General features: G+C 42.8%; 1 protein-coding gene across 1 annotated transcript; it reads left to right on the top strand.

Moving 5' to 3' along the window:
• The first annotated feature begins 110 nt into the window (after positions 1 to 110).
• On the top strand, positions 111 to 26,127 carry slc9a8 (solute carrier family 9 member 8). Its single transcript, XM_084187240.1, has 16 exons — positions 111 to 451; positions 1,048 to 1,232; positions 4,448 to 4,528; positions 7,025 to 7,083; positions 11,743 to 11,826; positions 11,945 to 12,046; positions 12,886 to 12,920; positions 15,080 to 15,223; positions 19,101 to 19,239; positions 19,378 to 19,483; positions 19,591 to 19,707; positions 19,898 to 19,980; positions 23,475 to 23,586; positions 23,671 to 23,891; positions 24,752 to 24,898; positions 25,248 to 26,127. The coding sequence occupies exons 1-16, from the start codon at positions 216 to 218 to the stop codon at positions 25,359 to 25,361; spliced, it is 1,965 nt and encodes a 654-aa protein (XP_084043366.1). The 5' UTR covers positions 111 to 215; the 3' UTR covers positions 25,362 to 26,127.
• Positions 26,128 to 27,474: the final 1,347 nt, after the last annotated feature.

The following is a 27,474-nucleotide window of genomic DNA, read 5'->3' as shown; positions in this document are numbered from 1 at the left end:
GGTGATTTTATATTTTATATCCATAAATCAGCATATGAAATGATCTAGTCAATTTGAAGACGTTCCTGATGGCACGTAAAAACTACAATTCCCTGCTGGTAGTTCAACCAGGAAACAGAGTTGTGATGTGGCTAACATGGGATAAACCAGAAATGGATGTGCAAGTATTTTCTGTTAAAACCATCGTTTTGCTGTTTAAAAGCATTATTTGAAGAATGAAAGGCTTCGGGTATCATCTTGCAATTTGTCTTTTATTGACGTGGCCAAATTCGTGCGTGACAGAACGAGTTGAGAGACAAACATCGTTATTAGATTTGCACGAGAGAGACGATGTTGGATTGGAACAGGATCATACAATTATTCCCGATGACAAAAAAATATCACCGAGAAACGAAGGAAATATACCTGCTGCCAACCCGCAACAAGACGGCCACGCAGAGCAATCAATCAGGTGTGATTATAGCTACCTTTGCTTTTGAATGCGTTGCCCTAGACTGCAACGGGTGAAACAGCTGTCGTTATTCGTGGATGGCGTTTGTAGAGCAAGGGTAACGTTAGGGGAGCTGACTAAACTCCACTCCATGGTGAAGGAAGTTAAAGTTAATCAGAAACTCCCTTCACCATGGAGTGGAGTTTAGTCAGCTACGGTAGTGTTTGGTAGGCCTAGGTGACCCATTGCATACGGTCGGTAGCCTACCTAAAATGAAGTCTTGTACGCTTCCTCCCCAAGCCTGGGGACGAGGTTACCTAAAATGTAATGTCAGTAACGATACTCCTTTACATTGAGACAGCCTTATGACACAGAATAACAACACACACTGACAAATTACTCTCAAATGACACCGATATATGCAGGCTAGAGCAGAGTGCACTACACCTGACCAGAGCCAGGTGCACTTTTGTTTTGACCGTAGTGTGTAGTAGCGTATTTGCATCTGACAGTGCACTAGCCTACTTCTGAACAATGTGCCCACTATGGGATAGCATAGGATGTCTCAAAAGGACACACAAAAAAAAGATAACTCTTCTTCTGTCTCCTTGTTCCAGCCTGTTAAACGACACAGATAACTACAGTAATGGCACCCTCCACGCTACCACTGTGGGTGTCAAGGCAACCCCTAAGCCAACCCCTAAGCCAACCCCTAAACCCATCCTGCCAGGTGCTGGGGTCAAGGCCCAGGAGGAGGAACAGTCCAGCGGGATGACCATATTCTTCAGCCTACTGGTCATCGGTCAGTAGTGTCTGTCCGTCCGTCCATCTTCTTCAGATTTTTTTTTTTGTGACTGTCTGCCTCCCTCTCTTTTCCTCTAATGGTGACCAAAGCTCCTATGGATTTTTAATCCTTTGTTTTTTAGATCGAGAAGAAAGTACTAAATTGTATATCCTATATTATGTGTTCATGGCCATTTATCCATACCCCATTGCTGCAACACTTAAACACTACCACTCCCTCCAATTAGGGTGATTCCTCACGAAACTATAACATAAAATAAATACAATTTTTTTGGATTTTCACTACATTTAATCCATAGATGGGTCCTTTGCAGGAAGGATTATTGACATACACTACTGTTCAAAAGTTTGGGGTCACTTAGAAATGTCCTTGTTTTCCATGAAAACATACATGAAATGACTTTGAATAGGAAATATAGCAACATGCATAGGAAATGTAGTCATTGACAAGGTTAGAAATTATGATTTTTTATTATAAATAATAATTGTGTCCTTCAAACTTTGCTTTTGTCAAATAATCCTCCATCTGCAGCAATTACAGCCTTGCAGACCTTTGGCATTCTAGTTGTCAATTTCTTGAGGTAATCTGAGGAGATTTCACCCCATGCTTCCTGAAGCACCTCCCACAAATTGGATTGGCTTGATGGGCACTTCTTACGTACCATACGGTCAAGCTGCTCCAACAACAGCTCAATAGGGTTGAGATCTTCAGTTTCTTGGCAATTTCTCGCATGGAATAGCCTTCATTTCTCAGAACAAGAATAGACTGACAAGTTTCAGAAGAAGGTTATTTGTTTCTTGCCATTTTGATCCTGTAATCGAACCCACAATTGCTGATGTTCCAGATACTCAACTAGTCTCAAGAAGGCCAGTTTTATTGCTTCTTTAATCAGCACAACAGTTTTCATCTGTGCTAACATAATTGTAAAAATGATAAACTTGGATTAGCAAACATAACGTGTCATTGGAACACAGGACTGATGGTTGCTGATAATGGGCCTCTGTACGCCTATGTAGATATTCCATTAAAAATCAGCCGTTTCCAGCTACAATAGCCATTTACAACATTAACAATGTCTACACTGTATTTCTGATCAATTTGATGTCATTTTAATGGACAAAAAAAATAGCTTTTCTTTCGAAAACAAGGACATTTCTAAGTGACCCCAAACCTTTGAATGGTAGTGTATATTTGACATTTGTAGCTTATGAAAAACAGAAAGAAAAATGCTGCTCATGCTCCCAGGTGATATTTATTTATAACAACGTTTCGACCCTTAGGTCTTCATCAGGTATCCATATCCCAGGTGAGGGTGGAAGGTCCTATATATAGGGGCAGTACTCAGTGACATCACTTCCTGAAACAGGAGGTAAAAAATGTGTAGCTTAAAGCATAATTGAAGTGGGAACATAATGCTCTATGGATTAAATTATGTGAAAATCCATAAATCATGGTCATTTTGTTCTAGTTTCATGAGGAATCACCCATTTAGTAGTGTTTTGGAGGAAGCAAGGAATGGATGACGGGGATGGATGTGGCTTCACTTCAGACAATCTAGAGAGGATGCACTCAGTCCCTGGAGATGTTCTGCCTCTTAGGAATTTAATTCCTCTGCATTAGTATCGATTAGTGCAGCCTCCAGGGTTAGATGATGTGTTCTAAATCAGATGACTAGTGTTTCCCAAATGGTGGGTCAGTCAGAGGTTGTGGCTGAATCATTTTGTTGTGGTTTAGGACTGGATCCTGGACTGGTTCCTAGACTAGATATAGTCTATTTGTTGTGTTTAGTCAGTGGGTCACAAGTACATAAAGGTTTAGTTGGATGGGAGCAGAGCACAATAAAATATAAAGTCCATAGAATTAATTCAACAAAACCAAAACAATTGTACTGTATAGTATATGAGGCTCTGTCAGGAAAGCTAGCCTACATAATGCTTATCACTTCCATGAGCTGCCAATTCATCTTTAGTGAAAGTCATCCTTTAAGTGAGGGGTTTAAATGTGTTGAGTGCTTCCTTATTCCTAAATAATCGTTAGCCTATTGGCTACACTACAGCTTTCAGGAAATGACTCAAGACCCACAATCATTAGTCTAGCTCATTAGTAAAAGGGAAAACCAAAGTGTTTGGTCCACAGATTGATGCAAGCCATCTACCCTGACGGTTTTCAACTTTATTTTCACGACACACAAATGGAAGTAGTGTTGATCAGCATAATTCAGCACTTTGGGAGATAAGAGGTTAGACATTTGATGCTGTGAATAAATAGGATACACCACAAGGCCACACTGTCTCTGTTCAGCAAGGATGCCGTACACCCACAGAACATAGCAAGTGATTCAAATGAAATGTTCTTTCTCCAACCAATTAATGTTTATTTGAGACTGTCCTGGATGTGAGCTAACCTCTGTAACACTTTATTTGGATAGTCCATCTGTAGATGCTCTACAGACCATCAGTAACATTTCAACTATCTGCTAACCCTAGCGCTAACCTTAACCCTTATCCTAACCTTAAACCTAACCCTAAACTCAACACTTACCCTAACCCTTATTCTAAACCTAACCTTAGCAAGCAGTTGCTTATCAGCAGATAGTTTGTTGATAATATCACAATTTGTAGAGCATCTACAGATGGAATATCCGGACTACCCAAATAGTGTGACCCTAACCTCTCCTTTCTGTGACCTTTGATCCTTCATGTCGCATGATGTTGATGATGTCATGTCCTAGATTTTCCCTATATTTATTTATTTATTTTCCTATATTTATCTATACTGTCATAGTGTGTGTGTGGATACAGTCAGTGTGAAAAAGAGAAAAGAGTGTACGGTTCCATATAGACACATTACTTGGTTATCTGTAATGTTACCTTGGCCTGTATCATACAGAAGAACCTTCTTACACAAACGTTTTGAAATTAATAAAAGAACACTGACACATTGACCTCTACTTTATTAGACACTATTTGCATGTTAGACTAATCTGCAATATTCTACTTTGTCTATGTTGGCCTAAGCACATGGATTGGTTCCATTTAAGTCAAATTGTGAAATTAAGCTGTAATAACATAATTGCATTCCTCATCCTCAGCATTTTTGGTTTTCTTGAGGAAGTCACATTGTCTCAAATACTGTATCCTATCTATTAAAGTGTGATCTTAACTATGTTTCATTCCCACATTGACACTGTCCCATTGTATCGTTTTTCTCAGGTATCTGCATCATATTGGTGCACCTGCTTATTAAGTTCAAACTGCACTTCCTACCGGAGAGTGTGGCTGTTGTATCCTTAGGTAAGTACCATGTGTGATGTGCAATGTATGTTGTACTCCTTTAGGTTCATACTGTTTGAGCACTTATTGGGTCTAAATGTTATTCTACATCATTGACTTGCATTGACTTGTTTTGCGAGACATATCAGTATAGACAAGTTAATTAAACTTACTTTTCAAAACTGCTTGATTTTCTTATCAATTTTTTCTTGTCTTACTATTTTCTTTTATTCATTTATTACACCATTATTTCTGTCTTACAAACCCTATTGGGTTGGACTGTTATTTCAGCACATCCACACTCTCTCTCTGTGGAGGTAGAGTATGTCATATCTCCATTTAGATCTTTGCAAGGTCACGGCGTTGGCAACAGAAATAGCCTCGCAGGTTCACACAGTCATAGTAGAATACAGTTGAAGTCGGAAGTTTACATACACCTTAGCCAAATACATTTAAACTCAGTTTTTCACAATTCCTGACATTTAATCCTAGTAAAAATTCCCTGTCTTAGCTCAGTTAGGATCACCACTTTATTTTAAGAATGTGAAATGTCAGAATAATAGTAGAGAGAATGATTGATTTATTTAAGCTTTTATTTCTTTCATCACATTCCCAGTGGGTCAGAAGTTTACATACACTCAATTAGTATTTGGTAGCATTGCCTTTAAATTGTTTAACTTGGGTCAAACGTTTCCGGTAGCCTTCCACAAGCTTCCCACAATAAGTTGGGTGAATTTTGGCCCATTCCTCCTGACAGAGCTGGTGTAACTGAGTCAGGTTTGTAGGCCTCCTTGCTCGCACACACCTTTTCAGTTCTGCCCACACATTTTCTATAGGATTGAGGTCAGGGCTTTGTGATGGCCACTCCAATACCTTGACTTTGATGTCCTTAAGCCATTTTGCCACAACTTTGGAAGTATGCTTGGGGTCATTGTCAATTTGGAAGACCCATTTGTGACCAAGCTTTAACTTCCTGACTGATGTCTTGAGATGTTGCTTCAATATATCCACATAATTTTCCTTCCTCATGATGCCATCTATTTTGTGAAGTGCACCAGTCCCTCCTGCAGCAAAGCACCCCCACAGCATGATGCTGCCACCCCTGTGCTTCACGGTTGGGATGGTGATCTTCGGCTTGCAAGCAACCCCCTTTCTCCTCTAAACATAACAATGGTCATTATGGCCAAACAGCTCTATTTTTGTTTCATCAGACCAGAGGACATTTCTCAAAAAAGTACGATCTTTGTCCCCATGTGCAGTTGCAAACCGTAGTTTGGCTTTTTTATGGTGGTTTTGGAGCAGTGGCTTCTTCCTTGCTGAGCGGCCTTTCAGGTTATGTCGATATAGGACTCGTTTTACTGTGGATATAGATACTTTTGTACCTGTTTCCTCCAGCATCTTCACAAGGTCCTTTACTGTTGTTCTGGGATTGATTTGCACTTTTTGCACCAAAGTACGTTCATCTCTAGACAGAACGCATCTCCTTCCTGAGCGGTATGACGGCTGTGTGGTCCCATGGTGTTTATACTTGCGTACTGTTGTTTGTACTGATGAATGTGGTACCTTCAGGCGTTTGGAAATTGCTCCCAAGGATGAACCAGACTTGTGGAAGTCTACACATTTTTTTCTGAGGTCTTGGCTGATTTCTTTTGATTTTCCTATGATGTCAAGCAAAGAGGCACTGAGTTTGAAGGTAGGCCTTGAAATACATCCACAGGTACACCTCCAATTGACTCAAATGATGTAAATTAGCCTATCAGAAGCTATTAAAGCCATGACATCATTTTCTGTAATTTTCCAAGCTGTTTAAAGGCACAGTCAACTTAGTGTATGTACACTTCTGACCCACTGGAATTGTGATACAGTGAATTATAAGTGAAATAATCTGTCTGTAAACAATTGTTGGAAAAATTACTTGTGTCATGCACAAAGTAGATGTCCTAACCGACTTGCCAAAACTATAGTTTGTTAACAAGACATTTGTGGAGTGGTTGAAAAACGATTTTTAATGACTCCAACCTAAGTGTATGTAAACTTCCGACTTCAACTGTAGATGCTTGTGTAAGATATTACACCGAGAGAACACACCTAAATGGAGAAGATGCTAAACTGTGTCTTGTTGTGAGGTCATTTCCCAGATTGAAGTTTTTCTGGAAAAATAGTGTTGTCTAATGCCTGTTCTCACGCACACACCACACACACACACACACACACACACACACACACACACACACACACACACAAACTAAGCCCTTTCCTCAACCCTGTGCCTAAGGGTACTTCCTCAAATACACTTTATTAGACAATATCTTTCTTATTCTTTAAAAGATAATACATTGATAGCTTACTTGGTATTAACATCCACACACTGATGCTCTTTAGGAGTTTGTATTTCCATTTCATGGAAATGTGGCCTTTTCTTAGCTTTGATGAGAATGTGAGACCTTTAAAACTGAGTGTTTTGTTAATGGGTTCGTGAACTCTTAATGATATCTTGTGGTGGTCTTTCTCTTCCAGGGATCCTGATGGGAGGCTTCATAAAGATCATTGAGTTTCATGAGCTAGCTAATTGGAAGGTACACTACACACTTTCTTTGCTCTAAATGTTTAATTCCTGCATGTTGAATGGAGAGCCTCCCTTAAAGTGCCTTTTATTCTAGGAGTAGACTGATAAACATGCACATATTTTGTGGATGAGTAGAGATGTCATTTTGTTTTGACAACTTTCTTACTGTCTATCGGAGTCTGTGTCTGCCCCAGGTCCCCAGTGCCTGTGATTCATGCTACAAGACAGGTCGTGGGAGACAATGCTCGCGAATGGATTTAGAATATTGATAAATGGCAGTTGGGACGTCGAGTGCGCATCGTCTCAATGCTCATTTTGGCTAAAACACTTGCGGACTCGCAAGTGGCCAATCGATAAGGGCTTAGTGGCCAAGTGTTCGGTTTGAGATTCAGCCTTAGTCTGGCCCGTGCCACACAGTATCATACTCTCCTTAAAAACTAAACATTTCATACACACTTACAGATATGCTACTTCTACTGTGTTCTGCCCTGCACAGTTGGCATCCAGAGGTTTACGGCAGAAATACATTGCATCCCAAAAGCTATACAAGCCAAGCCCCTCAATTTGTGTAACCCAATCTGGAGCCAACATAAACGTTTCCATGTCTGATACACACACGGTCTTCATGTTGTTTACTGTGTGATGGTGACTGAACCTATCTAAGGGTTATTTCATGAGTCTCTCACACTCCTACTCTTCCTCTTTTTTATTCTCCTCCCCTTTCTCTGTCTGCCCTCTCTCGCTCCCTGGCCCCTCTTTTTTGTTCTTCCAGCTCATCTCTGTCCCTCTGTTCTGTCTTTCCTCTTGTATTCATACAGCCTCTCCCTCCCATTCTCTCTCTTTTTCTTTGAGACAATCTCTCTTCCTCTAGTTCTCACGAGAGAGAGTTTTTTTTTCTGGGAACACAGGGGTCATTGTTCCAGAACCCGGGAGCCCCAGGGTGTTGCTGAGCCATCAGTTCCAGTAACCAGAGCCCCTCCCCCCTTACCCCACTCCATGTGGCCCCTGGTCCTCCAGAGCTGACTTTTTGCATGGATTGGGGCATTGGATGGCCGGACAGGGTTCTTTGGGATGCCGTCTCTCTCTCACTTACTGTAGTTGTGATCCATGGGTACTGGTTCTAATCCCCATATCTACAGTGCTAACCTCACACTGAGCTGTTTTTTTGGCGCTACCCCCAGGACCATGCTGCTAACTGCCATGGCCATACTCTACCAACCCCTTAGGCAATGACAGCTTGTCTTCCCTGGCTCTGCTCTCATCCTTTTCCATTCATCCCTCCATCTATGTCCTCCACTCCCCATCATGTCTACTTTTCCCTTATGTGTTTCCCTCCTGTTGTCCTTTCACTCGCTCCCTCCCTCCATCTCCCATTTCTCCTTCTCCTCCTGTGTCGTTTCTTTGCCGCCAGTTCATTTTTTTATCCCATCCTCTCCTCCTCCACTCCAACATGTTAAGTCTTTCTTTTCCCTTATGTGCTTCCCTCCTCTCCTCCTTTCTCTCCATCCATCCATCTCCCCTCTTCAGCATGTGTAGTTTCAGTTCCCTTTGTTCTTCCCTGGCAGTCCTCCTGTCATCCTTCTCCATTTCCCCCATGTCCACTGACACAGATAATGAACCAGTTTTAGGCATGGATTCTTGCTGGGTGCACTAGTGCTAATACAAGTGATGTAGTAAACCTCACACAAGGTAATGGATAATTGATTGGGTTTATATAGTCCTAGCACTTTCCCAATGCATCAAGTAAAAAAATAATAATAATAATTTTGTGCACACTGATGCACATTGCAGATCGTACAGTCGTGGTCAAAAGTTTTGAGAATGACACAAGTATTGGTCTTCACAAAGTTCAGTTCAGATGCAGTGTTATGATATATTTTTGTCAGATGTTACTATGGTATACTGAAGTATAATTACAAGCATTCCATAAGTGTCAACGGCTTTTATTGACAATTACATTACGTTTATGCAAAGAGTCAATATTTGCAGTGTTGACCCTTCTTTTTCAAGACCTCTGCAATCCGCCCTGGCATGCTGTCAATTAACTTCTGGGCCACATCCTGACTGATGGCAGCCCATTCTTGCATAATCAATTCTTGGAGTTTGTCAGAATTTGTGGGTTTTTGTTTGTCCACCCGCCTCTTGAGGATCGACCACAAGTTCTCAATGCGATTAAGGTCTGGGGAGTGTCCTGGCCATGGACCCAAAATGTTGAAGTTTTGTTCCCCGAGCCACTTAGTTATCACTTTTGCCTTATGGCAAGGTGCTCCATCATGCTGGAAAAGGCATTGGTCGTCACCAAACTGTTATTGGATGGTTGAGAGAAGTTGCTCTCGGAGGATGTGTTGGTACCATTCTTTAATCATGGCTGTGTTCTTAGGCAAAATTGTGAATGAGCCCATTCTCTTGGCTGAGAAGCAACCCCACACATGAATGGTCTCAGGATGCTTTACTGTTGGCATGACACAGGACTGATGGTAGCGCTCACCTTGCCTTCCCCGGACAAGCTTTTTTCCGGATGCCCCAAACAATTGGAAAGGGGATTCATCAGAGAAAATGACTTAACCCCAGTCCTTAGCAGTCCAATCCCTGTACCTTTTGCAGAATATCAGTCTGTCCCTGATGTTTTTCCTGGAGAGAAGTGGCTTCTTTGCTGCCCTTCTTGACACCAGGCCATCCTCCAAAAGTCTTCGCCTCACTGTGCGTGCAGATGGACTCGCACCTACCTGCTGCCATTCCTGAGCAAGCTCTGCACTGGTGGTGCCCCAATCCAGCTGAATCAACTTTAGGAGACGGTCCTGGTGCTTGCTGGACTTTCTTGGGCGCCCTGACGCCTTCTTCACAACAATTGAACCTCTCTCCTTGAAGTTCTTGATGATCCGATAAATGGTTGATTTAGGTGCAATCTTACTAGCAGCAATATCCTTGCCTGTGAAGCACTTTTTATGCAAAGCAATGATGACGGCACGTGTTTCCTTGCAGGTAACCATGGTTAACAGAGGAAGAACAATGATTTCAAGCACCACCCTCCTTTTTAAAGCTTCCAGTCCGTTATTCTAACTCAATCAGCATGACAGAGTGATCTCCAGCCTTGCCCTTGTCAACACTCTCACCTGTGTTAACGAGAGAATCACTGACATGATGGCAGCTGGTCCTTTTGTGGCAGGGCTGAAATGCAGTGGAAATGTTTTTTTGGAATTAAGTTCATTTTCATGGCAAAGAGGGACTTTGCAATTAATTGCAATTCATCTGATCACTGTTCATGACATTCTGGAGTATATGCAAATTGCCATCATTCTCAAAACATTTCACCACGACTGTAGATTGAGAGAAAAGGTAAAACAATTTCCCATCTTAGTTTCTATTTTCTCTGGGTATTCTGTTAATGGCTGTTGTCCTTATTCTCCTTCTATGGCTTCAATACCTCAGGAATACAGCAGTGTACAATTATCCCAAACTGTTGAGAAAGAGAGAGGGGGAGGGGTGTGTGTGTGGGCTGCCCATACAAGCAAGTCAGTGTGTATGTGTGTGTGCTGATTCATCCCTGTGTATTCCTACATGTGCTAGTTAAACATGTGCATGCATTCCGACCTGCATGTCAACCTACGACTCTGTCAGTGTTAATGCTAGTCTGCATGTCAACATACTACTCTGTCAGTGTTAATGCTAGCCTGCATGTCAACATACGACTCTGTCAGTGTTAATGCTAGTCTGCATGTCAACATACTACTCTGTCAGTGTTAATGCTAGCCTGCATGTCAACATACGACTCTGTCAGTGTTAATGCTAGCCTGCATGTCAACATACTACTCTGTCAGTGTTAATGCTAGCCTGCAAGTCAACCTACGACTCTGTCAGTGTTAATGCTAGCCTGCATGTCTGCGTTCTGCTCTCCAGTTCATGAATATGGTTGAGATTGACCTTTCACCTTCTGCTGCTGGCTGTTTGCTTTATGGAGCAGGTAGGCCTAGTCGCTGTGTTGCCCCGAACAACTGATGCAGGGTCAGATATATATTTTTATCCTCTAATGCTAAAGGTTAGGACTGTGGGTATGGTAATCTGTTCCTAGATCTGTGGTTAAGGGCAAGCATATGCTGCTTTATCGGAGTAGAATGCCAACTGACTACCTGAAAGTACTTACGTTTTACCCTAAACCATAATAGTACAGTGTTACCTTTCTCTAAAACACGAAAGAAGGCCCCGTACTGTATGGCTGCCGTTTTGCATGCTCCGACCCAACTTTACTATTTTGTGATTTATTTTGTTGTTTATTTATGGTCTATTTTCACGTAATGTATCCGCTATTATTTCTTACAACCGACAAGAACTCTTGAACATCAGATCGGAAATTACTTACCCCAATTCCGCCTTCTACTTCGACTCATCTGCCCTGGGCTTGTGTGTGCGTGTGTGTGTGTGTGAGAGCAGCACTCTTGAAGTCGAAGTGAAAGATGTGTTTTGACAGATCGAGGTCTGTTGCTTACATAAATAGGCCCTCTCTTTCCTGTCTTCTCATCTCTCCTTCTCTTTTCATTTTCTTTCATCACCTTTCCACTCCTCGCTCCCACTGACTGCAGTCACCTGAATAAAAATGAAAAATAACTAAAGGGTACTACATTGCCAAAGAGGAAACGAGGTTGTGTGTGTTAACCACCATGTCTCCCTATAGGAAGAGGAGATGTTTCGTCCCAACATGTTCTTCCTCCTGCTCCTGCCGCCCATCATCTTCGAATCAGGATACTCTCTACATAAGGTGTGTGTGGTGTGTGTTTTTACGAGCGTGTGTGACTGTGTGTTTTACATCTGTTTCCTCTTGGTGTACTGTGATATTTGGTGCTCATCTCTCCACCTCCATGTGTTCTGTTTGCCAGGGTAACTTCTTCCAGAACATTGGTTCCATCACACTGTTTGCTGTCATCGGCACGGCCATCTCTGCCTTCATCGTAGGAGGAGGGATCTACTTCCTGGGACAGGTGAGGCTTCTAGAAGTCTCTATCCCCCATTCCACATATCTGTTGTAGCTAATCCACCACCAGGGCTTGACTGATGAGTAGTTCATTAGTTTAGTGAGTTGTCTAGTGTTGAACTTTAATGTAGAATGTCACAATGAAATAGAATGGCTTGGGGACCCTGGAGACCGGCTTGGAAATCACTGTTCTAGAATTAAATAGAATGGCTTGGGGAGACCGGTTTGGAAATCACTGTTCTAGAATTAAATAGAATGGCTTGGGGTGACCGGTTTGGAAATCACTGTTCTAGAATTAAATAGAATGGCTTGGGGTGACCGGTTTGGAAATCACTGTTCTAGAATTAAATAGAATGGCTTGGGGTGACCGGTTTGGAAATCACTGTTCTAGAATTAAATAGAATGGCTTGGGGAGACCGGTTTGGAAATCACTGTTCTATAATTAAATTGATTTGCAATGAATTGATTTGTGTAAAAAAACGTATTCAAGATGTACAATGTATTCCCAGAGGATAGCACTTAAAAGTATGAATTAGAACGCATGTTTCCAAAGGTGCCCTCGACGGTAACATATTTTTGGTAACATTTTTCATAGGTTACCAAACATTTCACTGGCATTGACACAACAAGTGTGATTGCATTGTCAGTCCAGGAATATGTGTGAGAAACTGAGGAACCTTTCACAAAACAACCACAAAATAGTAATGAGCATGAGCAGTCTTTTGAGACATGCGGCACTCCTCAGTGTTGCAAACTGTTGTGCAATGCTGCATCACTGAACAAATCCCACCAAATGGTTTGTATTGCATATGAGTGATGTTTCCTGTCTCTCTCTCTTTCTCACAGGCCGATGTGATCTACAAGATGAGTATGACAGACAGGTGAGGAGATCAGTATGACTGACAGACAGACAGGTGAGGAGATCAGTATGACTGACTGACAGACAGACAGGTGAGGAGATCAGTATGACTGACTGACAGACAGACAGGTGAGGAGATCAGTATGACTGACTGACAGACAGACAGGTGAGGAGATCAGTATGACTGACTGACTGACAGACAGACAGGTGATGAGATCAGTATGACTGACTGACAGACAGACAGGTGATGAGATCAGTATGACTGACTGACAGACAGACAGGTGAGGAGATCAGTATGACTGACTGACAGACAGACAGGTGAGGAGATCAGTATGACTGACAGACAGACAGGTGAGGAGATCAGTATGACTGACTGACAGACAGACAGGTGAGGAGATCAGTATGACTGACTGACAGACAGACAGGTGAGGAGATCAGTCTGACTGACTGACAGACAGACAGGTGAGGAGATCAGTATGACTGACTGACAGACAGACAGGTGAGGAGATCAGTATGACTGACAGACAGACAGGTGAGGAGATCAGTATGACTGACTGACAGACAGACAGGTGAGGAGATCAGTATGACTGACTGACAGACAGACAGGTGAGGAGATCAGTATGACTGACTGACAGACAGACAGGTGAGGAGATCAGTATGACTGACTGACAGACAGACAGGTGAGGAGATCAGTATGATCAGTATGACTGACTGACAGACAGGTGAGGAGATCAGTATGACTGACAGACCGACAGACAGGTGAGGAGATCAGTATGACTGACAGACAGACAGACAGGTGAGGAGATCAGTATGACTGACAGACAGACAGACAGGTGAGGAGATCAGTATGATCAGTATGACTGACTGACAGACAGGTGAGGAGATCAGTATGACTGACTGACAGACAGACAGGTGAGGAGATCAGTATGACTGACTGACTGACAGACAGGTGAGGAGATCAGTATGACTGACTGACAGACAGACAGGTGAGGAGATCAGTATGACAGACAGACAGACAGACAGGTGAGGAGATCAGTATGACTGACAGGTGAGGAGTTTACCTGTGTAGCTACTAGGGTTGGGCGTTATCCAGATTTGTATACCTTCATACCGTTCCTGTACCATACCGGGGTATATGGTATTAATGGCAGTGCACACAAGGGGCTTTATTTCAAAAAGATATACACTGAGGAGACAAAACATTACGAATACCTGCTCTTTCCATGACATAGACTGACCAGGTGAAAGCTGTGATCCTTATTGATGTCACTTGTTAAATCCATTTAAATCAGTGTAGATGAAGGGGAGGAGACGGGTTAAAGAATGATTTTTAATCCTTGAGACAATTGAGACATGGATAGTGTATGTGTGCCATTCAGAGGGTGAATGGGCAAGACAAAATATTTAAGTGCCTTTGAATGGGGTATGGTAGTAGGTGCCAGGCGCACAGGTTTGTGTCAAGAACTGCAACGCTGCTGGGTTTTTCATGCTCTAGTTTCCTGTGTGTATCAAGAATGGTCCCAGCATCCCTGTGGAACGCTTTCAACACCTTGTATAGTCTCTGCCCAGACAAATTGAAGCTGTTCTGTGGGCAAAAGGGGGGGCAGCAGGGATTGATTATCTCTGCTGTAACTAAGAAGCTTGATCTTGCAGGCTAGCCACTTGGCTATCAAGGTAGCAAACCAAATGCATAGCTGGAGCCCTGAGCTGGATATAATTTATTTGTGATCATTTATCTTAGATAGTTAACTTGTTATAAGCAGTGGCGTCCCCTCCCCCAAACCCCGGTATACGGTATACCGCCAAAGCCTAGTAGCTACAGTGTTATCTACTTAACAATAGTGTATCCTTTCATTAAAAAAGCAGATATTTTCCTCTCCACACGGACTGAGCATATTTCCAGTGCTGAGGAAAGGAGAGGAGGGGAACAGCCTTAGGATGAGGAAGTGGTGTGTTTGTGGGTTCTCCCAATGTCTCTGTAGTCATATGCTGTTGAGTGTCTGTTGTCAGTAGTCAGTGTGTTTTTGTGAATCAATCTCTGCCTTTCTGTGTGTAAGTTTTCCTTGACTATGTGTGATCTACCCTTTTCCTACTGTTTTTAACCATGATTTAAACAGCCTGTAAAATAATTGCAAATCCAAAGCTTTGTCCAACAAATGTTTGTCCCACTCTCTCCTGTAGCTTTGCGTTTGGTTCTCTGATCTCGGCTGTGGACCCCGTAGCAACCATCGCCATCTTCAATGCCCTCAACGTGGACCCTGTCCTCAACATGCTGGTGTTTGGAGAGAGCATCCTCAACGACGCGGTCTCCATCGTACTCACCAAGTACATCATCCTCCTACTCATCCCCTTTTCCCTCATCCTCCTCTTCCTCCACATACTGTTTTATCTAGGCACTACATTTTATCAAGGCACTACATGTGTATCTTCTGGTAAAGGCCAGTATAATGAGTATACTTCTTAGAGTCGGTGCACTCACCTTCTGTCTCTGTGTTGTACTTGTAAATGTCAGATGAGCTGCCATGCTCCTCTGGGGCCTGGCCAGTCTTCTCCTGACCTTTGACCTTTTGACCTACTCTGCTTTGTCTGTCTGCTTTATGCTGATAGAAAGAACAACATAAACACAACAAGCTCTGAGGAAAGAGACGGTGACTATTTCACAGCCTAACAGAGGCATGCAGAGTGACATTACTGACACACCTACAGCCTAACCATCAGAAACATGGCAGAATGACAAGACAATGTCTCATCTGTTGCCAAGCCTTTCTTTTCACCTACACAACATGACCAAAAGTATGTGGACACCTGCTCGTTGAACATCTCATTCCAAAATCATGGGTATTAATATGGAGTTGGTCCTCCCTTTGCTGCTATAACAACCTCCACTCTTCTGGGAAGGCTTTCCACTAGATGTTGGAACATTGCTGCGGGGACTTGCTTCCATTCAGCCACAAGAGCATTAGTGAGGTCGGGCACTGATGTTGGGCGATTAGGCCTGGCTTGCAGTCGGCGTTCCAATTCATCCCAAAAGTCTTCGATGGGGTTGAGGTCATAGCTCTGTGCAGGCCAGTCAAGTTCTTCCACACCGATCTTGACAAACCATTTCAGGTATGGACCTTGCTTTGTGCTCAGGGGCATTGTCATGCTGAAACAGGAAAGGGCCTTCCCCAAACTGTTGCCATAAAGTTTGAAGCACAGGATTGTCTAGATTGTCATTGTATGCTGTAGCGTTAACATTTCCCTTCACTGGAACAAAGGGGCCTAGTCCAAACCATGAAAAACTGCCTTTCCTCCACCAAACTTGGCACTATGCATTGGGGCAAGTAGCGTTCTCCCGGCATCCGCCAAACCCATATTTGTCCGTCGGACTGCCAGATGGTGAAGATTGCTTCAGAGAACGTGTTTCCACTGCTCCAGAGTCCAATGGCAGCGAGCTTTACACCACTGCAACATACACTTGGCATTGCGCATGGTGATCTTTGGCTTGTGTGCAGCTGCTCGGCCATGGAAACCCATTTCATGAAGCTCCTGACGAACAGTTCTTGTGCTGACGTTGCTTCCAGAGGTAGTTTGGAACTCGGTAGTTAGTGTTGCAACCGTGGACAGACTATTTTTACGCGCTTCAGCACTCGGCGGTCCCGTTCTGTGAGCTTTTGTGGCCTACCACTTCGCGGCTGAGCCATTGTTGCTCTTAGATGTTTCCACTTCACAATAACAGCGCTTACAGTTGACCGGGGCAGCTCTAGCAGGGCAGAAGTTTGACCAACTGACTTATTGGAAAGGTGGCATCCTATGATGGTGCCATATTGAAAGTCACTGAGCTCTTCAGTAAAGCCATTCTACTGCCAATCTCTGTCTCTGTCTGTCTGTCACTACCATGGTGCTCTCACGTGTTGCCTCGCCCGTATATAGCGGGTAGCGGGTGTTACCAACTTATGGGAACACCTTCCTAGAGAGCAGCAGACCGCTCCTTGACTCTCTCACATTACCACCATGTGACTGACACCTAGCCGTAACGTGCTAAGTAGCCATGCTAGCCAGATAATGGTAGTAATTGCACTAGCTGTAAAAACACGTGCCACTGCCAGATCATTAGCACTATTTGGTGGTATCAATGATTGAATACTCTGGCTGCTATTTGATCTAGCCTGGTTACCTCTTCTGTTCTCTATTGTTCCTCAAGCAAGGGGGGAGGGGGATGACATCACGGATTAACATCAGAGCAACACCTTGAATGCCCTACTACTTGAAGTTTGCAGTTGTCTTAAAAACACTATTTTGCTCAACATATTTTTTTTTACACTTTACTGTGTGTACTTTACTGTATTTATACTTGGAATATTGCATTTCAACAGTAAAAGTTCAAAAATTGCTGAAGGACATCTTTAAGAGTGCTTGAGCCACACTGGAGTGCCAGACCCTGAGATCAAACAATAACATCCTTTGCTAAAAACAAAACTACCAAACTACTTGGGTGCCCTTTCTGTAACCACCTGCCACTAATGGGTTGAAACAGACCAAACACGCTCCAGTAGCCAAGGTCCCAATCTGTTTCTGTTCTGTTTCACTTGACTAGGACAGAGGAAGAGACTGGGACAGAGACAGACGACTGTTTTATTTTAACCCATTAGTGACAGGTTCGTAGTGCTGGAGCGATTAACCGAAATGTAGGTAATTTTTTTGACTTTGGTTCAATTATTTCAATTCAGTTTTTTTCCCTCTAGAGAAATAGAGCAAAGTGCGCATTGAGCTCAGAGATAAATCAGATCAAGCCTGAACTGTGCGATGTAGAAGGGAGTTGTAGTTTCCAACAGTCCAATATTCTACTTAGTTTAGTGCAGAAAACGTGTTAATTGACTACAATGACCATTATCCATTGCGTGACCAACTTTGTCTGGTCTGTGTGGTTCTTTTTATGCCTACTACATTAGGTTATAGCTTCGTGTGTTGCAGACACTGAGAGGTAAGAGACAGAAGAGGGATAGAGAGCAGTTGCTACTGTATTTCTACCTGAAAATACATGATCTAAGAGTGATTGATAGTTGGTATTCAGCAGTCATAAAAATATGCCTTATTTACAAAATAGGGATTTTATCAGACAGCATAGGCAGCAGCTCTGTAGAGATGAGATGATGACTTGGAATGAAACATCAAATAAAACAATTGTAATATAAACCTGAAATATTTTGGTAAAGTAATGTGAATAAATAATGGTTAATAAGTGATAAGCAGTAATTGGCAGTCACTTCCATCACAGGACTTTTATTCATTGTTTTATTCTGTGGGACAGCATTCAACCCATATAATGCATAGTGCATTACATGTTTTTATTTTTTTAGTATCGAAATCCGTGATTTATTGTTTTATGATCTAACTAAAACCGAACCGACCTCAAAAAGCACTAATCGCTCAGTACTACAGGTTAGTTTTATAGTTCTTAGTAAATGTCCTTGTTTGATTGAAGGAACTGGGCCTATTGTATTCAGACATCAGATATACTGTGTCCCTTGTGTCATCTTTGACTGACTATGTTACAGGGAAATACTTTTTAATTTTTTTAACTAGGCAAGTCAGTTAAGAACAAATTCTTATTTACAATGACGGCCTACACCGGCCAAACCTGGACAATGCTGGGCCAATTATGCGCCGCCCTATGGAATCGAACCAGGGGGTCTGTAGTGACGCCTCAAGCACTGAGATGCAGTGCCTTGGACTGCTGCGCCACTCAGGAGCCCCGTGATGTCATCCCCCTCCCCCCTTGCTTGAGGAACAATAGAGACTTGTCATGTCTCCAATGTGTACAGAGCAATCTGATAACCCTGTGTTGGGAGAACAGGTTCTCACACAGACGGGCAGGAAGACACACACACACACATACACTTATGCACATTGCAAATAGTAGATTGAGAGAAGGTTAAACATTTTTTTTAGTGATGCAACGTCACTGCCCTCTTGTGTGACATCATATTAGTGCATGTTGGATGAATTACTCTATGGCCTTCTGGCAAAATGAAAAGCATACACACTTGCAGGCTGAATCTTTTAGTTCAAATTGGTTACATATTCCCTCCCCAAGGTAATCTATTATAATGTATTATATTTCCCAAGTAATTATTGACTTACATAAAACCATATTAAATACTCTATGCCTAAAATCACACTGATGTATTCTTTTCCCTCTTTATCTCATTGTGTCATTCAGTACGGCGGAGGGTTTTGCCCGGGATGATAACGCCATGGTAACGGGCTGGGAGACGTTCCTCCAGGCGTTGGGATACTTCCTCAAGATGTTCTTCGGTTCCGCTGCCCTCGGAACCCTCACTGGACTCATATCTGCCATCGTATCCTCTCTGTGTGTGTGTGTGTGTGATTGAGTGTTTTGGGTAGTATGTTGATAATATTTCCATTTAACATCTTCATACACCTTGTAAACACGAGCCTGTTACAGTTTTACCCTTAACCCTTGACCCCTGTGCCAGTTCCTGAAACACTTTGACCTGAGGAAGACTCCGTCTTTAGAGTTTGGCATGATGATCATCTTTGCCTACCTGCCCTACGGCCTGGCAGAGGGCATCAAACTCTCTGGTGAGTCCTCTCATGTCAGTGTATACGCACGCACACAATGAAATGTCATTCATTTTTCTACGCAATTGCTACCGTCTCGTTCACCCCCCCCCTATCTCTCTGTGCAGGTATCATGTCTATCCTGTTTTCAGGGATTGTGATGTCACACTACACCCATCACAACCTGTCTCCTGTCACTCAGATCCTGATGCAGCAGACCCTCCGCTCGGTGGCCTTCATGTGTGGTCAGCACTCCTCTTTCTGCCTCACCAGTCCTTTCCCCCATATCCTGTTGTAAAAAACAATGACTTGTGTTATTTATTTTTATTTATTTAACCAGGTAAGACCCATTAAGGTTAAAAAAAAATATTACAAAAAAATACAAAATACACACAAAAGACAAAGCGTCACAAGTTTATGTTTTCTTCTCAACAGAGACGTGTGTGTTTGCCTTCCTGGGTCTCTCCATCTTCAGCTTCCCTCACAAGTTTGAGCTTTCCTTCGTCATCTGGTGTATAGTAAGTACTCCCAACTGTAGTGACCAGGTATAGCCTGGCATTACTTACCAACCTGTAGTGACCAGGTATAGCCTGGCATTACTTACCAACCTGTAGTGACCAGGTATAGCCTGGCATTACTTACCAACCTGTAGTGACCAGGTATAGCCTATCATTACTTACCAACCTGTAGTGACCAGATATACATTACCAGTCAAAAGTTTGGACACACTTACTCATTCCAGGGTTTTTCTTTATTTTTTACTATTTTCTACATTGTAGACTAATAGTGAAGACATCAAAACTATAAAATAACACCTATGGAATCATGTAGTAAACTAAAAAGTGTTAAACAAATCAAAATATATTTTATATTGGAGATTCTTCAAATAGCCACCCTTTGCCTTGATGACAGCTTTTCACACTCTTGGCATTCTCTCAACCAGCTTCACCTGGAATGCTTTTCCTTCACTCTGCGGTCCGACTCATCCCAAACCATCTCAATTGGGTTGAGGTCGGGGGATTGTGGAGGCCAGGGCATCTGATGCAGCACTCCATCACTCTCCTTCTTGGTAAAATAGCCCTTACACAGCCAGGAGGTGTGTTGAGTCATTGTCCTGTTGAAAAACAAATGATAGTCCCACTAAGTCAAAACCAGATGGCGTATCACTGCAGAATGCTGTGGTAGCCATGCTGGTTAAGTGTGCCTTGAATTCTAAATAAATCACAGACAGTGTCACCAACAAAGCACCCCCACACCATAACACCTCCTCCTCCATGCTTTACGGTGGGAAATACACATGCGGAGATCATCCGTTCACCCACACCGCGTCTCACAAAGCCACAGCGATTGGAACTAAAAATCTCACATTTGGAGACCAGACCAAAGGACACATTTCCACCGGTCCTATTGTCTATTGCCCGTGTTTCTTGGCCCAAGCAAGTCTCTTCTTATTATTGGTGTCCTTTAGTAGTGGTTTCTTTGCAGCAATTCGACCATGAAGGTCTCCTCTGAACAGTTGATGTTGAGATGTGTCTGTTACTTGAACTCTGTGAAGCATTTATTTAGGCTGCAATTTCTGAGGCTGGTAACTCTAATGAACTTATCCTCTGCAGCAGAGGTAACTCTGCGTCTTCCATTCCTGTGGTGGTCCTCATGAGAGCCAGTTTCATCATAGCGCTTGATGGTTTTTGCGACTGCACTTGAAGAAACTTTCAAAGTTCTTGAAATTTTCTGGATTGACTGACCTTCATGTCTTAAAGTAATGATGTTGTTTCTCTTTGCTTATTTGAGGTGTTCTTGCCATAATATGGACTTGGTCTTTTACCAAATAAGGCTATCTTCTGTATACCCCCTACCTTGTCACAACACAACTGATTGGCTCAAACGCATTAAGAAGGAACAGATTAACTTTTAAGAGAGCACACCTGTTTAAGCACACCTATTTAAATGCATTCTCATGAAGCTCGTTGAGAGAATGCCAAGAGTGTGCAAAGCTGTCATCAAGGCAAACGGTGGCTATTTGAAGAATCTCATATATAAAATATAATTTGATTTGTTTAACACTTTTTTGGTTACTACATGATTCCATAGGTGTTATTTCATAGTTTTGATGTCTTCACTATTATTCTACAATGTAAAAATAAAGAGAAACCCATGAATGAGTAGTTGTGTCCAAACTTTTGACTGGCAGTGTATCCTAGCATTACTACCAACTTGTAGTGACCAGGTATAGCCTAGCAATGTTCCCTCTAAGATGCTCCCCGGGACTGCCGAGCAGAAATATCAGCGCGCGCAGAGAAGCACGAGATTGAACTTCACTCAACTTTCTAGAGTTTTCCCCGTTAGTTAACACTATCAACATTTCCCTTTACTGTGGGAATTGTTATTGAATCGACACAATATTAGCCACTTTCAATGCAACATACCGAAACGAACTATGCAAGACTTAAGTGTGCAAAAATAACTATGCAAGAGATTTTGTTGTAGGCAGAATGCATCAGAGTAGGATTTTATTGCATTGACAGGCACGACTCAGGCCCGGTGCGCCATAACCAATCAGAGCTGCAGTAGGCCTATATGCAGACCATTGCCATATATGGATCTGTGCCATTCACTTTGAACTGGACTGTTTTTACAGCATGAGTGATAGTGAGTAGATGCACTTGTTTTGAGATCAAAGCGAGAGCTACTTGTAGGGACGTGTGCACATTTGTGCATTTGTTCATATCCTTTGCTCGTTAGTGAGTTATTAGCCCAGTTACAGATAATTTGTAGTCAGCAAAAAGGGAAGTTATTGCTTCGTACAAGAGCACAAAACGTGTGCTTTTCTAGACATCTTTGAAAAGTGAGTTAGGTAAAGAGCTTTATTTTGTCTTAAAGGGGCAGTGTTTTATTTTGAGACAGGCTTGAATAAGCTAAGTAGCCAATAGGCAGAGGGTAGCATAATTTGTCTGATTCTCTGTAATAATGGTATGGGAAAAATGATGTATTTTATTTTGTAAAGTGGTTTCTTGCATCATTTTCAGTCACATCCTTGTCTGAAGGACAAGTGGGTGAACAGGTTAATGTCAAGCCCTGCATGTTTTTTTCAAAAGTCTCATGGAATGTATGTAGGCCTACATTGAACTGCACACATTGGCTGCTACTGTAGGCTGAACAATAGAACAGCTATTTCCATGTTAAATGTTATGGGATGCATTTTCTCCATTGTTTTTGATGGTAGGCCACTCTGGTAGGCCGACATTATGATCAAATAGCCACAGGAGCCTACTTGGCAACTGTTTAAAACTAATTTAAAGCGGGTACAGCCTCAGTGTTTGCAGTAAACACGTGCCGGAAGTTGCACAGAATGTTCACAACTTTCAAGTTTGCACTCAGCAGACCTGAAATTTGCTCAGTGATGAGGGAACATTGCCACCTAGCATTAGCATTCTATACTACACTACAACGGGTTGAGCCGAGAGTTAGGGTAGGTTTAGGGTTGAGCCGAGATGTGGACATAAGGGTAGGGTTAGGGTTGAACCAGGATGTGGACATGAAGTTAGGGTTAGGGGTAGAGGTTAGGGTTAGTGGTAGAGGTTAGGGTTTAACCAGGATGTAGACATGAAGCTAGGGTTAGGGGTAGAGGTTAGGGTTTTTCCAGGATGTAGACATGAAGTTAGGGTTAGGGGTAGAGGTTAGGGTTTAACCAGGATGTGGACATGAAGTTAGGGTTAGGGGTAGAGGTTAGGGTTTTTCCAGGATGTAGACATGAAGCTAGGGTTAGGGGTAGAGGTTAGGGTTTAACCAGGATGTAGACATGAAGCTAGGGTTAGGGGTAGAGGTTAGGGTTTAACCAGGATGTGGACATGAAGCTAGGGTTAGGGGTAGAGATTAGGGTTTAACCAGGATATAGACATGAAGCTAGGGTTAGTGGGTAGAGATTAGGGTTTAACCAGGATGTAGACATGAAGCTAAGGTTAGGGGTAGAGGTTACTGTTTGTTCTGAGCTTTGTATTCTACCTCTCTCCAGGTGCTGGTGTTAGTAGGTCGGGCCGTGAATATTTTCCCTCTCTCCTTCCTGCTCAACTTCTTCAGAGACCACAAGATCACACCCAAGATGATGTTCATCATGTGGTTCAGTGGTAAGTAGAGCATTTCTCCACTACTCTAATACACCTCTGTCGGTTTGGCTCTACTGTCCATCCCTCACTCCTCTCCTCTGTTAGGTCTGAGAGGTGCCATCCCCTATGCCCTGAGCCTTCATCTTGGACTAGAGCCCATAGAGAAGCGCCAGTTGATTGGCACCACCACCATCATCATTGTCCTCTTCACCATCCTCCTCCTTGGCAGCGGGACCATGCCCCTCATCCGCATCATGGACAACGAGGAGAGCCAATCCCGACGCAAGAGCAAGAAGGACATCAACCTCAGCAAGACGGAGAAAATGGTAAAAAACCTGGCAGTGATTTACCCTAGTTCATGTAGACATACACAAGCAGACCGATGTTAATGAACACACGCTAGCACTCTCTTTCTGGTAAAGAGGTTTCTTGTGGTGTTGCCTCTCCTCTCGTATGGTGTCAGTCCCTTCCTGTTGTCTCTGTATTGGTGTTGCCTCTCCTCTCGTATGGTGTCAGTCCCTTCCTGTTGTCTCTGTATTGGTGTTGCCTCTCCTCTCGTATGGTGTCAGTCCCTTCCTGTTGTCTCTGTATTGGTGTTGCCTCTCCTCTCGTATGGTGTCAGTCCCTTCCTGTTGTCTCTGTATTGGTGTTGCCTCTCCTCTCGTATGGTGTCAGTCCCTTCCTGTTGTCTCTGTATTGGTGTTGCCTCTCCTCTCGTATGGTGTCAGTCCCTTCCTGTTGTCTCTGTATTGGTGTTGCCTCTCCTCTCGTATGGTGTCAGTCCCTTCCTGTTGTCTCTGTATTGGTGTTGCCTCTCCTCTCGTATGGTGTCAGTCCCTTCCTGTTGTCTCAGTGTTGTGGTGTTGCCTCTCCTCTCGTATGGCGTTAGTCCCTTCCTGTTGTCTCAGTGAGAAGAACACTTCAAAGGCCTTACTCACGCAAGCATCAGTCACATGAGACCAGGAGACGAAGCCGATCACAAACAGTAGAAATATTTCATCAGCCTTTCTCCCTCCCTCATTCGCGCTCTCTTTCTCACTAGTTCATTCATCCCTCTGCTTTTCCCCTCTCTTTCTTGGTATCTGTTCCCTCTCCCTCCCTTTATCTCTCCCTCCCTACCTCCCCACCCTTCTCATCCCTCCCTCCCTTCTCCCTCCTCCCTCCTCCTCCCTCCCCCTGTCCCCAGGGTAATGCCCTAGAGTTGGAGCACCTGTCTGAGTTGACAGAGGAGGAGTATGAGGCTCAGATCTACCAGAGGCAGGACCTGAAGGGCTTCATGTGGCTGGATGCCAAATACCTCAACCCCTTCTTCACACGACGACTCACACAGGAGGTAAGGGCCATGTCAGAGTTTGTGTCCCTCATTCTTAAACAGCAAGTGTGTGTGTGACATGTAATCCCACCTTGGTTTTAGCTGTGCCACGCTCCCTGACACCATGTTTAATTGGTGTATACACATGCATGCACATATGTTCATATTTGATTCATAAGCACCCAGTCATATTAGTTTGAAAGATGCATACATCTCCCTTGTTCTCCACTCCCTTGAATTTCTCAGCTGTATTCCGTTGCTGTGAGTTTGAGTGTCTGTGCATTTTCTTTCTGTGCGTTTGTGTTTGTGTTTGTGTGTGTGTGTGTGTGTGTGTGTGTGTGTGTGTGTGTTTTCTCTGTGTGTGTTCCAGGACCTCCTGCATGGTCGGATCCAGATGAAAACTTTGACCAATAAGTGGTACGAGGAGGTCCGACAGGGCCCGTCTGGTTCTGAGGACTATGAAGACGAGATTGAGCTACTCTGAACCCAACACACACACCTGAGTGTCGATGAATGGGCGGAAGATGAACAGGGCGTGTGTCCTGGATTCAGAGTGTGTATGAAAGGACAGGAGACCGCAGAGAGGAACGCTTGTGGAGGAATACCACTTGTTTCTGTTTCTTCTGTGCGTTTCTCACCTGTGTGTTCTTGACCACTAATGACTATTGTCATTCTCTGTGGACTATACCACTCTGCAGCCCACCTCCCCCACCTCACACCACTACCACTCCCCTACACCATTTGATTTGAGCCAATCGAAAATGCACTGTCTGTGATGTCTGACAAACCGGGTGAAGCTGGGAACTGGCAATCACACGTGAATTTGCCATTATACCATGTAATGATACTGAAATTGATGTGACCATAAGGCTTTTCCAAGTGCCAACATGTTACTACTCAGCTGTACACAGTAACTACAGATAAGGTGCATTGAACATTGATTGAATCGTGGCCTAAGGATAGTGGCCAAATTCTGACCCTTGTGTGTGTATGTAGTTACATGAAATTTTACCAAGAAAACAGAATCCATGTAACTACATTTTATTTGACAGAGGTTTGGAGGACTAGGGTTACAAAAGCGGGTTGAAGGGAATCAAAAAGGAACTCCTGTGAAGAGAGAGAGAAGCCTCTCTAGCAAAGCAATATTACAACACTTTTTTATTGTTTAGTTCACCTTTCAATGTGCTTTTACATATGCTGATAACACAATTTGAATGTATGCTTTATAAACTGCTTATAAGCATTATTGCAATAATTATTTTATTTTTTCATATGTATGATACCAGGTAATATTACTATATAACATGATTTATATAGTTATAATAATAATTTGATTATAATAGTAATAGTAGTTGATCAACAGTTTATAAGCAGGCTTTTTAATAAGGAGATATCAGTGTATTTCTTCATGTGAATCACTTTATGATGGAGACAAGGCACCAATGAATGTCTGGGTGATGGGGGGGGTGGAGGTCTTGTGAAGTGTATATTTATTTATCTTTTATATTTATTGGTTGATCTAATTTTATTTGTTGCTGGGATGAAGGCTTTTCTACAAACTCTTGTTCCACTGGGCATTGCTGAATAACACATAATGAAGATAGAAAGTGGTATTTTTCATTTGAAAGAATGTGAATTAAATTGGCTTAAAGTTATACATAATACAGACATGGGTTGTCATGTATGATTCATTCTTGTGTTTAATTATTGCACACACCTATCCAACCCTCTCAGATCAATGTGAAGTGCCTAGCCCTAGGGGGGATAGGAGCGAGGGGTCGATTTGGTGTTGAGTACTAATGTATACTGCAGGTTTATTAAAAGATGTTTCATGTTCAAAGATATATAACTTTCTAAAAGTTAACATGCTGCATATGACTTTGATCATACACACACACACACACACACACTCTCTCGCTCTGATCCATCTAAAAGCTGCTTAAGTTTACTCTCCTATTACCCAAATCACAGAAGCCGACCAATGGTATGATTGCTTTTACGAGGATGACCCCAGGCATTGCTCTGGGATTGGCATAAATCCAGGTTCTTTGATCATAATCCTGGAAGGCAGAAGTTGTTTTAAAAATGTTCAGATATGTTTTTCTCGTTTTTGGACATTTTCATTTGAAGGAATGTAAAGAACCCTGTCAGTTCTGTATGTTGCAATTCCAGGTCTGAGATTTTCTAAGATTGCCCCTGCCTGTAGATGCTGCGTCTACACATGTTATCTGGATGCTGCTTAATTGCTACACATGTTATCTGGATGCTGCTTAATGAATACACATGTTATGTTAGGTTGAGTCTCGTCTGCTGTCCCTCCATTCCCAGGCCAGGTTGTCTTGGTTAGCTACTAGTTTGCCTGAGACGTGTTGCAACATGGGAGCAATAATGAACACATCCCTTCTCTCTCCATCATCTCAACCTGACAGATGACGTGGTATTAATATTGATGTAAGGTGGCATTTAGTACAAGACCTCCACATGATTTATTGACAGCATATGGTAGTGGATGTTTCTCTGTCGTTATCTTGTTCTCTCTCTCTTTCTCCATACAGCAGCATGAGCCAATTAGCCCCAGTCTCTCCATAGGAGAAGAT

The sequence above is a fragment of the Coregonus lavaretus genome (assembly GCF_964263955.1).
Source record: "Coregonus lavaretus genome assembly, chromosome: 22".
In the NCBI taxonomy this organism is placed as follows: domain Eukaryota; kingdom Metazoa; phylum Chordata; class Actinopteri; order Salmoniformes; family Salmonidae; genus Coregonus; species Coregonus lavaretus.
The sequence above is the reverse complement of the archived record's forward strand: the minus strand, read 5'-3'. Positions and strand labels throughout refer to the sequence as shown.

Excerpts from the sequence above, each read along its gene's own strand:
- slc9a8 (XM_084187240.1), top strand. The coding sequence starts at position 216 with ATGAAAGGCTTCGGGTATCATCTTGCAATTTGTCTTTTATTGACGTGG. Across the intron at positions 23,587-23,670 it reads GTTCATCATGTGGTTCAGTG|GTCTGAGAGGTGCCATCCCC; the intron begins GTAAGTAGAGCA and ends CTCCTCTGTTAG. Across the intron at positions 23,892-24,751 it reads TCAGCAAGACGGAGAAAATG|GGTAATGCCCTAGAGTTGGA; the intron begins GTAAAAAACCTG and ends CCCTGTCCCCAG.